The sequence below is a fragment of the Saccopteryx bilineata genome, chromosome 4, assembly GCF_036850765.1.
Source record: "Saccopteryx bilineata isolate mSacBil1 chromosome 4, mSacBil1_pri_phased_curated, whole genome shotgun sequence".
NCBI classification, from domain to species: domain Eukaryota; kingdom Metazoa; phylum Chordata; class Mammalia; order Chiroptera; family Emballonuridae; genus Saccopteryx; species Saccopteryx bilineata.
In genome coordinates this window covers 266,197,705-266,210,889 of record NC_089493.1, presented here as the reverse complement: position 1 = coordinate 266,210,889, position 13,185 = coordinate 266,197,705, and the positions used below count along the sequence as shown (strand labels likewise).

The following is a 13,185-nucleotide window of genomic DNA, read 5'->3' as shown; positions in this document are numbered from 1 at the left end:
TGACTATCCACTGCACCACCTGCACCACCACCTGGTCAGGCTATATGTCCCAGTTTAGTTTTTAGTTATTGGGATATAATGTTATTACTAGGATGTGGAAAGAGTGGTGGGCAGGCTGAAGAATTAGTGTTATGATGTCTTCTGAGTGTTTTCAGGGGAAAATTTGATTAGAATTTCCGTAGAAATGATAGGCAGATTTCAGTATACTAAGTATTTTCTCACTAGGTGACTTTGCTTTCTACTTTATGGATAAAAGAAATGTAGTATAGGTTAGGCAGGATTTTTTTTTTTTACAGTGACAGAGAGAGTCAGAGAGAGAGAGAGATAGGGACAGACAGACAAGAACAGAGAGAGATGAGAAGCATCATCAATCATTAGTTTTTCATTGTGACACCTTAGTTCATTGATTGCTTTCTCATATGTGCCTTGACTGTGGGGCTGCAGCAGACCAAGTAAGTAACCCCTTGCTCGAGCCAGCGACCTTGGGTCCAAGCTGGTGAGCTTTGCTCAAACCAGATGAGCCGTCGCCCAAGCTGGTGACCTCGGGGTCTTGAACCTGGGTCCTCCGCATCCCAGTCTGATGCTCTATACACTGTGCTGCTGCCCGGTCAGGCAGGCAGGATATTTTCAGTTTGTGTTCTTAACCTCCTTGTTATAAATTTCTTTTTTGTGTGTGTGTGTGTTTTTTTTTTACGGAGGCAGAGATAGACAGGGACAGACAGACAGGAATGGAGAGAGATGAGAGCATCAATCATCAGTTTCTCGTTGAGCGTTGCGACTTCTTAGTTGTTCATTGATTGCTTTCTCATATGTGCCTTGACTGTGGGCCTTCAGCAGACCAAGTAACCCCCTGCTGGAGCCAGCGACCTTGGGTCCAAGCTGGTGAGCTCTTTGCTCAAGCCAGATGAGCCTGCGCTCAAGCTGGCGACCTCGAGGTCTCGAACCTGGGTCCTTCCGCATCCCAGTCCGACGCTCTATCCACTGCGCCACCACCTGGTCAGGCTCTGTTTTTTTTTTTTTCTTAGGGAGCTAAGATACTTGCAATTTGAATTCTGTTCCCTCCTTTCTCAAGGAATAAGTTAGTTAACTTTTTATCATTTTACATAACAGTGTTTTTTAACCTTTTCTCTAATGGTTCTTTCAACTTGTAAAGTCCCATGTTCTAAAAACAAACATAGAAACCCACACATTATTCTTTGATCCTGTTGTTCTATTTCTGTTATTCAGTCAAACCAAGATTGATGAGATGTTGTCTCCTCTTGTGACCATCAATATATTCATTATGCTATTATGTAGTCTAACTTCTGCTTTTATTTTTCTTAAGATTTTATTTATTGATTTTATAGAGAAAGGAGAATGAGGGGTGGGGAGTGAGAAGAATGAGCTCATAGCTCCTTCACTTTAGTTGTTCATTGATTGCTTGTTTTATATACCTTGACTGAGTAAGCCCTGGGCTTTGAACCAGTAACCTCAACATTTCAGGTTGATCATTTATCTATTGTACAACCACAGGCCAGGCTAACTTCTGCTTCTTTACTCCTGATTTGTTCCTAATAATATTATAGATGACCCCTGTACTTGATAGATACACTGATTTCTTACTTTTCTGTTACATTTAACACTGTTGGTTACAATTATATTTTTTAATTTATTTGATACTGCAGCTCCAATTACTTTTCTGGGTTTTTTTTCTTTTTTTTGTATTTTTCTGAAGCTGGAAACGGGGAGAGACAGTCAGACAGACTCCTGCATGCGCCCGACCGGGATCCACCCGGCACGCCCACCAGGGGGTGACGCTCTGCCCACCAGGGGGCAATGCTCTGCCCCTCCGGGGCATCGCTCCATTGCGACCAGAGCCACTCCAGTGCCTGGGGCAGAGGCCAAGGAGCCATCCCCACCGCCCGGGCCATCTTTGCTCCAATGGAGCCTTGGCTGCGGGAGGGGAAGAGAGAGAGAGAGAGGAAGGAGAGGGGGAGGGGTGGAGAAGCAGATGGACGCTTCTCCTGTGTGCCCTGGCCGGGAATCGAACCTGGGACTTCTGCATGCCAGGCCGACGCTCTACCACTGAGCCAACCGACCAGGGCTTTTTTTCTTTTTTTTAAAGTGAGAGAGAGAGACAGACAGGAAGAAAGAGGGATGAGGAGCATCAATTCTTTGTTGTAGCACCTTAGTTGTCCATTGATTGCTTTCTTATATGTGCCTTGACTGGGAGCTCTAGCCAAGCCAGTGACCCCTTGCTCAAGCCAGTAATCTTGGGCTCAAGCCAATGACCTTGGGCTTAAAGCCAGCAACCATGGAGTCACATCTGTGGTCTCATGCTCAAGCCAGTGACCTTGCGATTTAGAACCTGGGTCCTCAGTGTCTTAGGCCAACGCTCTATCCACTATGCCACCACCTGGTCAGGCATTTTTTATTTTTTTCCTGCTATTAGTTTTTCTTTGCGTAGGGTTTTGTTCTGCCTTTGTTTTTGTTTTTTTTTTGTTTGTTTTTAACGAGAGATACAGACAGCCTGACAGACAGGAAGGGGGAGAGACGAAAAACATCAACTCATAGTGTGGGACCTTTGTTGTTCATTGATTTGTCATATGAGACTTGACCAGGGGCTTCCAGCTGAGCCAGTGAACCCTTGCTCAAGCCAGCAATCTTGGGCTCAAGCTAGCGACCTTGGGCTTCAAGCCATCAACTTTGGGCTCAAGCCAGCAACTGTGGAGTCACATCTCTGATCTCATGCTCAAGTCAGTGACCCTGTGCTCAAACCAAATGAGCCCACACTCAAGCTGGGACTTTGGGGTTTTGAACCTGGGTCGTCAGCATCCCAGGCCAATGTTTTATCCACTGTTTCACTGCCTGGTCATGCCTGCCCTTGTATTTTTTAATATAAATCTACTATTATATTTTATTCATGCACACAGTTTTAAACCCTTAATCTATATGTAGGGTGATGGTTCCCAAACCTTGATCAACTTAATTTCTTAACTCTGTATGTGTTCCAGGCAATTTACATTTAACACACATAAAAGCTAAGTTAATCCTCTCACTCTTTATGTTGTCTTCCCCCAGGGCAGGGAAACAGGAACCTCTTTTATTTTTTAACATTTTCTTACTCAGTTTTATCTACTTATACCCAAAGGCAGAAAACTTGGAAGCCTTTACATTCCCACATCTTGTTGTTTACTAGTTCTGTCTTGTAAATACCTTTTGATAGTCTTCTCCATTCCAGTTGTGTTAATTCAGATGTTTAGTGTTGTATCTTCTGATTTTCTTATGTTCAGTCTCACTTTCCCATTTTATTCTATTTTTAACTGCTAAAAATTTTTTACCTTAGTCTTTTCATACTAGTAATCTTTCCAAAATATACATCTACTTAGACCAGAAATCCTGTTTTTCTAGTGCCCACAAGACAAATTCCAATCTCTTTAAACTGAATACAGTGTTCTTAATAATATGTCCCCTGCTTACCTCTTTAGTCTGAATTTTTTTTTCAGTAAGTGTACTCTAGATTATATTCACTTGTACTCATTACTGCAGTCTCTGAACAAGTCATATTCTTCTTTCTAGACCTTTTCTGACTATCTTCCTAAGTTAGACATTGTTGCTCTCTCTCATATTATTTTCTGTAACCATCTCTATAATATTATTAACCACATTTTTTTTTGTTGACTCTGCCCTTAGACTTGAGCTTATATAGTTGAGGTAAGGATTTTATGATTCATCTTGGTGCCCTATCATTCATTGCCTGGTGCAGAATAGGTGTTCAATATGAGTGAATGAATGAATGAATAGAATTAAGAAAATTTTTTTCACTGATATTCTATTGGTTTGACCAGATGACAGAGCACGTAGATCTCCACGAAAACTCCCTACTTCATTAAAAAAAGGAGAAAGGAAATGGGCTCCTCCAAAGTTTTTGCCTCACAAATATGATGTGAAACTGCAAAATGAAGATAAGGTTAGTTGACACTTTATATTAATCCTCTTACATGTAGTAGATGTTGTTTAAGAAAATATTGTAGGACTAGTTCTCTCAGAGAAAATGTGCTAAAGAAAAATGTAAATGAATGTGTTTCTACAAGTTATGAGTGGTTTTCTAGTTTTAATAATTGTGACTTTTAAGTTAAGTTGTATTTTTTTTCCTAGGAAATTATATCCTTTTTCTTTTAATAGGAATTATTGGGGTTAAGAGTAATTTGCATTTGAGTCTCAAACTCAATTTGAAAAATAAGTATCTTGCCCTGGGTGGTTGGCTTAGTGGAGAGAGCGTTAGCCCCTGGGTTCGATTCCCAGTCAGGACACACAAAAGAAGCCACCATCTCCTTCTCTCCCTCTTCCCCTCCCGGGGCCAGTGTCTTGTTTGGTTTGAGAGTCCCTTTGTTAGTCCCAGTGCATTAACCTCAGGTGCTAAAAATAGCTCAGTAGACTCAAGCTTGGCTCCAGACAGAGGTTGCAGGGTGAATCCCATTTAGTTCACATGTGGGAGTCTGTTTATCTTCCTTTCTTTCACTAAAAAAAAAAGGAAAAGGAAGAAAAAAAAAAAAAACGAATCTGTTTCCTCCATTTTCATACTGCCCGAGGTAATAGCTCTTCCCAAATAAAAGTAGAGCAATTTGTAATGTAATTAAATTCAGAAACTTGAGTTAACAATAATCAGTGCTTTTACAAGGAATCTGTGGAACTAACCTAGTAAAACCCTTAAAGTAACTTAGTACTGTGTTTGATTCTAAGGTGTTCATCTCTCTCTCTTTTTATTTTAAGTGAGATGAGGGGGGATAGACATATTGCCATATGCACCCTGAGAGGGATTCACCTGGTAACCCTATCTGGGGCTGATGCTTATTTATTTATTTATTTGTTGTTGTTGTTTTTACAGAGACAGAGAGAGAGAGTCAGAGAGAGGGATAGATAGGGACAGACAGACAGGAATGGAGAGAGATGAGAAGCATCAATCATTAGTTTTTCGTTGTGACACCTTAGTTGTTCATTGATTGCTTTCTCATATGTGCCTTTACCGTGGGGCTACAGCAGACCGAGTAACCCCTTGCTCTAGCCAGAGACCTTGGGTCCAAGCTGGTGAGCTTTGCTCAAGCCAGATGAGCCCGTACTCAAGCTGGCGACCTCGGGGTCTCGAACCTGGGTCCTCCACATCCCAGTCAGACGCTCTATCCACTGTGCAACCGCCTGGTCAGGCTATTCGTTTATTTATTTATTTGGTATTTTTCCGAAGTGAAAAGCGGGGTGAGGTGGGGGAGTCAGACAGACTCCCGTAAGCACCTGACCAGGATCCACCCAGCATGCCCACCAGGGGGCTATGCTCTGCCCATCTGGGACATTGCTCCACTACAATTGGAGCCATTCTAGTGCCTGAGGCTGAGGCCATGGAGCCATCCTCAGCACCTGGGTCAACTTTGCTACAATGGAGCCCTGGCTTCAGGAGGGGAAGAGAGATAGAAAGGAAAAGGAGAAGGGTGGAGAAGCAAATGGGCGTTTCTCCTGTGTGCCCTGGATGGGAATTGAACCCCAGACTTCCGCATGCCGGGCAGACACTCTTCTGCTGAGCCGACTTGCCAGGGCTGATTCTTGAATCAGCTGAGCTGTCCTTAGTGCCTAAGGCTTATTCTCGGACCAACTGAATTATCCTCAGCACCCAGGGTCTACATGCGAGCCGGTTGAGCCACTGGCTGTGAGAGAGGAAGAGAGAGAGAAGGGGGAGAGGGAGGGGAAGAGAAGTAGATGGTTCTTTTTCTTTTTTTTTTCTTTTTTCTTTTGTATTTTTCCGAAGTTGGAAATGGGGAGAGACAGTCAGACAGACTCCGGCTTGCGCCCGACCGGGATCCACCTGGCACGCCCACCAGGGGCGATGCTCTGCCGCGACCAGAGCCACTCTAGCGCCTGGGGCAGAGGCCAAGGAGCCATCCCCAGCACCCGGGCCATCTTTGCTCCAATGGAGCCTCGGCTGCGGGAGGGGAAGAGAGAGACAGAGGAGGATGGGGGGGTGAAGAAGCAAATGGGCGCTTCTCCTATGTGCCCTGGCTGGGAATCGAACCCGGGTCCCCCGCATGCCAGGCCAACGCTCTACCACTGAGCCAACCGGTCAGGGCCTAGATGGTCATTTTTCATGTGTATCCTGACCAGGGATCAGACCTGGGATGTCTGCATGCCAGGGTGATGCTGTATCCACTGAGCTTACTGGTCAGGGCCATTTTTCATATATTTTTTAATTTGTTATTATCAGTGTATATCTTAAAATCAGTTGGCATGAATTTTTTTCTTCTTGGTACATAAAATAATATTTTTTGTGAATAACATCTTAGATTTTATTAAATATGGCATATTTCTTTCAGGTACTTATATACCAGTATGTAAGAAAGAAGTGGGATGGTAGGTTAACCAGTTGGAAGGCAGCTGTACATTTTTCTTTATGTTTAACTTTATAGAAAATAGCTAAGGCCTGAGAAATTTAATAATTCTGTTGAAGTTCTTCATTTAGGAAAGGGGATTGGGAGGGTTGTGGTATATATGATAATCACTAGGGGAGTTGATTAAAAATGTAGCTCTTCCCAAAGTGGTCAGAGGTGACCTTTAAAAATGATTCACTATTCACTTGACTCAGAAAACCCCACAAAATCATACAAAGTAACAGGTTCAAATCTTCATGGTCACTTTAAGAACTCATGAAACTTCCCAGGCCACCAGGGGTATGTATCTTTAAAAGGCTAAGTATTTGAAGGATGTAACTTGACAGAAGCAATGTGAGCCATTTTGTTACAGTGGTGGAGTTGGTAGGTGTGCCCAGCTTAAATAGTGAGGCTGACCCCAAAAGTGCTTTTTTTGCTGCACATGCTTAAAAATGCAGAGAATAATACTGAAGTTTCAGGTTTAGATGGAGATTCTCTGGTCATGGAGCACATCCAGGTACACAAAGCTCATAATACCCAGCACACAACTTACAGGGCTCATGTGCAGATTAACTCTTACACGATCTCTTTCTGTAAAACTGAGATGATCCTTATTGAAAAAGAGAAGATTGTTCTTAAACCAGAAGAGGAGGCCCTGGCCGGTTGACTCAGTGGTAGAACGTTGGCCTGGCGTGCAGGAGTCCTGGGTTCAATTCCCAGCCAGGGCACACAGAAGAAGCGCCCATCTGCTTCTCCACCCCTCCCCCTCTCCTTCCTCTCTTGTCTCTCTCTTCCCCTCCCACAGCCAAGGCTCCATTGGAGCAAAGATGGCCCAAGCGCTGAGGATGGCTCCATGGCTTCTGCCTCAGGTGCTAGAATGGCTCTGGTTGCAACAGAGCAACGCCCCAGATGGGCAGAGCATAGCCCCCTGGTGGGCATGCTGGGTGGATACTGGTTGGGCGCACATGGGATGCCTCCCCGTTTCCAACTTCAGAAAAATACCAAAAAACACACAAAAAAAACAAAACCAGAAGAGGAGGTTGCACAGAAAAAAAAATATTCCAGAAAAAAACTGAAGAAATAAAAACTTACAGCGCTGGAGTAAATTTAGCATAAATAATAAAAGGAAAAAAAAACAAGGATTCCCAGACTCTACTGCCAGAGATTTTTCTGATTCAATAAGTTTGGGGTAATGCATTTTAATAGCACCCTAGATGATTCTAGTAAGTTTGTCCTGATTAAATTGGGTGATATTTAAAAATGAATATAAAGCAATAAAAAAAGTATTTGATTGCTTTTTTTTGTTGTTATTTTTCTGAAGTGAGAAGCTGGGGGTTGAGGGGGAGGCAGACAGACAGACTCCTGCATGTGCTGACCAGGATCCACCTGGCATGCCCACCAGGGGACATGCTCAGCCCCTCTGGGGCATTACTCGTTGCAATCGGAGCCATTCTAGGCCCTCAGGCAGAGGCCAGGGAGCCATCCTCATGGTTGGGCCAACTTTGCTCCAATGGAGCCTAGGCTGGGGGAGGGGAAGAGAGAGACAGAGAGAAAGGAGAAGGATGGAGAAGCAGGTGGGCGCTTCTTCTGTGTGCCCTGGCTGGGAATTGAACCTGGGGCTTTCACACGCCGGGCCTAAGCTCTACCACTGAGCCAACCGGCCAGGGCTGTGTTTGATTGCTTTTTATTAAACAAAGAACATCAGAAAAGCAAACAAGTCGAAGAAAGTTGTTCAATTATGCAAATAAGATGCAAAACCAACTTATTTCATTGGTGAAAATGTACTATACAAAAGGCTAAAAGTACTGGAATATCTGCATGTTCCCTGATCCCCTGATTTTTGTGAGCAGTGTATTTTTCTAACCATAACTTACTGGGGCAACAGTCTAACCAGCTGAGCTACCCAGCCAGGGCCTATTTCTAAATTTTTAATATAGGAAGATAAATTGTTGGTTCAATGGGTATAAACATTTTTAGGACTTTGATACATATTGACAAATTGCTTAGGAATTCAATAATATTCTGTCTCTGAAGATTATTCTAATTTTTCTTCCAGCTAGTTTATAGCTCTATTTTATAGATGTAATTATGATTTTCTGGAGAGAACATTAATCTTTGTTCTCATTGGTTAATTGCTTTTTTACCCCAGTGATGAGTTATTTATATTTGTTCATCTAGATCATCAGTAATGTGCCAGCAGACAGCTTGATTCGTACAGAACGCCCACCAAATAAGGAGATCCTTCGATACTTTATACGGCATAATGCCTTACGGGCTGGCACTGGTGAAAATGCACCTTGGGTGGTAGAAGACGAATTGGTGAAGAAGTATTCCTTACCTAGCAAGTTCAGTGACTTTCTACTTGATCCATACAAGGTAAGATCACTACAAATTTTTGGTTAGCAAGATAGAACATTATTAGATGAGTATATTTTCTCAGATGGGTTTAGTAGGATTAGATTTTTAGCCGATTTTGAACTCTAACATCAGATGAGGAATTAAAAATTTTTCAGATATTTCTATTTCATACAGGTTTCAATATGTGGGGTTGGTAGGGGAGAGACCATGTTGAGTATGTCCCCTAGTTCAATTTATTTTTTTACTATGGTTATATAATTAAAGATAAAACCAACTACATATATATGCTTTTTTGCCTCAGTTTCTTCTTGGAATGAGGTATGGTATAAACACAAAAAAATATTTTGCAAATTGACTCCTAAAAATGAAAACTGATTACATACATCAGAAAAGATGATCATATATACTGGCAGCCTTGAAAAGGACTTGGAATGAGTATTACTTTGTATGATGAATCAGTAGAAAATCTAGCACTTTCCTTTTGAGAACATGGTTTTTTCTTTAAGTATCTCATTTGATCTCCAGAACATTCTTTTTTTTTTTTTTTTTTCCTTTCATTTTTCTGAAGCTGGAAACAGGGAGAGACAGTCAGACAGACTCCCGCATGCGCCCGACCGGGATCCACCCGGTACGCCCACCAGGGGCGACGCTCTGCCCACCAGGGGGCAATGCTCTGCCCATCCTGGGCGTCGCCATATTGCGACCAGAGCCACTCTAGCGCCTGGGGCAGAGGCCAAGGAGCCATCCCCAGCGCCCGGGCCATCTTTGCTCCAATGGAGCCTCGGCTGCGGGAGGGGAAGAGAGAGACAGAGAGGAAAGTGCGGCGGAGGGGTGGAGAAGCAAATGGGCGCTTCTCCTGTGTGCCCTGGCCGGGAATCGAACCCGGGTCCTCCGCACGCTAGGCCGACGCTCTACCGCTGAGCCAACCGGCCAGGGCTTCCAGAACATTCTTATGAAGTTGTATGGTATGTATAAATATGGTAATCTTACTTTTTCCAGATGGGGAAAGAGATTAGTTTAATGAGAAACAACAGAATGTGAATGACAGAAGCCAGGACACTGGCCTCCGATTTCTAATTGTCTTTTCTATCTTAGAGTTTTTCCAGTATGATTTTAATATAGGTTGTGAGGGTTTTTTTTTATATAGGTTGTGAGAATATTTGTGCTTCTTGTGTTGGTAAATTAAATAATTTACATACTGATATTTTCATCTTGGTCTAGAAAGGAGACAGCTGCTGGTCTATTAAAATTAAGCCAGAGATTCAGAATTTCTTCCCCACCTCCTTAATTGTGAAAAAAAAAAAGAATATCTCGAGTCATGAAATTAAATTATTTAAATTATCTTAAGTTGATTTTGCTTTCTGACAAGCGTGTGTGTATATGTGTGTATATATATATATACATATGTTTATTTTTTGTGACAGAGACAGAGAAAGGGACATATAGGGACAGGCAGGAAGGGAGGGAGGTGAGAAGCATCAATTCTTCGTTGCGGCTCCTTAGTCTCCTTAGTTGTTCATTGATTGCTTTCTCATATGTGCCTTTACGGGGGTGGGGGGTACAGCAGAGCGAGTGACCCCTTGCTCAAGCCAGTAACCTTGGGCTCAAGCTGGCAACCTTGGGCTTTAAGCCAGCGATCTTTGGGCTCAAGCCAGCAACCATGGGGTCATGTCTGTGATTCCATGCTCAAGCCAGTGACCCCATGCTCAAGCTGGTGAGCCCGTGCTCAATCTGGTGACCTCAGGGGTTCAAACATGCGTCCTCCGTGTCCCAATCCGATGCTCTGTTCGTTGCACCACAGCCTGGTCAGTTGCTGACAAAAGTATATTGAGAAATAATTTTGTTTCTCCAATTTTTTATTTTTTAAGTGAGAGACCAGGGATATAGATAGACTTCTACACACACTTTCACTAGGATCCTCCTGGCAGCCAATGTGTGGGGCCAATGCTCTGCTTATATAGGGCCATAACTTATTTTTATCTCCTGAAGTAGAGGTTTCATAGAGCCATCCTCAGTGCCTGGGGCTGATTTGCTTGAACTAATCGAGCCATGGCTGTGGAAGAGAAAGAGAAAGAGAGAAGGGGGAAAGGAAAGGGAAGAGAAGCAGATGATTTCTTCTCCTGTGTGCCCTGATTAGGAATCAAATCCAGGACATACACATGCCAGGTCAATGTTCTACCACTGAGCTAACTGCCAGGGCTCTCCAAACATTATTTTTACTATTATTATTATTATTATTATTACTACTTTTTTTAGTGAGAGAAGGGGAGGCAGAGACAGATTCCTGCATGCGCTCAGATAGGGATCCACCAAGCAAGCTCAGTAAGGGGCAATGCTCTGCCCATCTGGAACCCTTGCTCTGTTGCAACTGGAGCCATATTTTTTTTTAAGAGCCTGAGGCAGAGGCCATGGAGCCATCCTCAGTGCCCTGGGCCAACTCCCTGTAGTTGAGCCTTGGCTGCAGGAGGGGAAGAGAAGATAAAGAGAAGCGAGAGGGGGAGGGGTGGAGAAGCAGATGGTCACTTCTTCTGTGTGCCCTGTCTGGGAATCAAACTGGACATCCACATGTTGGGTGGATGCTCTACCACTGAGCCAACCGGCTGGAGCTATCTCCAAATATTGATAAAGATGTCTAACCATAGTTTAGTATTTAGCATATTTTCTTATTCTGGAGCAGCATGATCGAGCAATATCTTTTATTATGCTCTTTGCAATTTTTAAAAAAAGCTTTATATATGTTTTAAAAAGCTTAAAACTATATATATATATATATATAGAGAGAGAGAGAGAGATTGATTGATTGATTTTAGCAAGAGAGGAGGAAGGGAGAGAGAGACAGGAACATCAGTTTGTTCCTGTCTGTGCCCTGAGGATCAAACCATCAACCTCTGTGCTTCTAGATGATGCTTCAACCAACTGAGCCAGCCTGCCAGGGCTAAATTTTTATTATTTACGTGAAAAGAAGAATTTAGGATTGTGGTTTTTCTAGATCAGGACTAAATTTTCCATGGAACTATAGTAAATCTAAATTTTTTTCTTTAGTATTTTTATTTATTGAGGGGAAATTTTAATTCCTTGTTATTTCATTGCTGTACGTTTTAGAATTGATAAGGCTTTTGGTGCTTATAACATGAGATTACTATCTTTACTGTATGAGAATTCTAGATAGTCATCTCTGAATGGATTTTAGACTCTTGAATCATTTGAGTCCTTTAATGTTTTTCTCTATCTTATGGTTGTCTTGTATGTTGTAGTTTAGTGATTCAAATATATGAATAACGTCGAACACTGAGTATTTATGAGTAAAAGTTGTTGGAGATTTTTTAGAATGGAAAAGCTGATCCATGCTTTTTGTAGGAGCCAGAGACTAGAATTCCAGGAAGTTGTATCTTGAAAAGCAATTTCTGAAGAAATTGGCTACTTTCAAATTTTCTAATGAGTGCTTAAAATATTACTTCATGACATTTAGCTATAATTCAGGTTGAGACTAAGAAGAGTAAACTTGTGTAGACTAAACTGTTATAAGATGGTAGTGATTCTACCTAGTAAGAGAAATTGAGACTTATGTAAAATACCAGTCTACAAAATTAAGGGCATATGCTTATTTCTTTATGTATTTTTCCTGTCTTGAACAATAATTTCTTATTTCTCAATATTTACTATTTAATATTTCACTGATTTGTGTCTCATGAGCTTTACGTAAAAGTTTTTTCTTTTTGTAAAATTAATTTTTTTAATGGTCTTTTATTATCTTAGCCAGGATGGAATATCGTAAAGACTTTGATAGTAGGCCATAAAACAGTGCTTTGGATTTTTTTTCTCTCTTTTTTTTTTTTTTGATTTTTTCTCATTTTAAGCAAATTTATTTTATTTTTTAAAAAATGTACTTATTACTTTAGAGAGAGGAAGGGAAAGAGGGAGAAACATCAATCTGTTTCTGTATGTGCCTTTACAGGGTACCGAACTGCCCACCTTTGAGTATTAGGATGCTGTGAACAACTGAGCTGCCAGCCAGGGCATCTAAAGGAAATTCATTCATTCATTCATTCATTCACTCATTCACTCATTCATTTATTTACAGGGACAGAGAGAGAGTTAGACAGACAGGAACGGAGAGAGATGAGAAGCATCAATCATCAGTTTTTCATTGCAACACCATAGTTGCTCATTGATTGCTTTCTCATATGTGCCTTGACCCTGGGCCTTCAGCAGACCGAGTAACCCCTTGCTCAAGCCAGTGACCTTGGGTCCAAGCTGGTGAGCTGTGCTCAAACCAGATGAGCCCACGCTCAAGGTGGCGACCTCGGAGTCTCCAACCTGGGCCCTTCCGCATCCCAGTCCGATGCTCTATCCACTGCGCCACTGCCTGGTCAGGCACTAAAGGAAATTTTAAATAATGCATTGAAAATAAGAGTGATCACACAACATTCACCTG

General features: G+C 42.2%; 1 protein-coding gene across 2 annotated transcripts in view; it reads left to right on the top strand.

Moving 5' to 3' along the window:
* The window catches only part of BAZ1B (bromodomain adjacent to zinc finger domain 1B), a 101,562-nt gene that overhangs the window by 22,809 nt on the left and 65,568 nt on the right, over window positions 1–13,185 (top strand). For both annotated transcript variants that reach the window (XM_066274555.1, XM_066274556.1), the window contains exons 5-6: window positions 3,828–3,949; window positions 8,571–8,768. In XM_066274555.1, coding sequence (XP_066130652.1) covers window positions 3,828–3,949; window positions 8,571–8,768 — 320 coding nt within the window. The remainder of the gene's footprint in view (window positions 1–3,827; window positions 3,950–8,570; window positions 8,769–13,185) is intronic.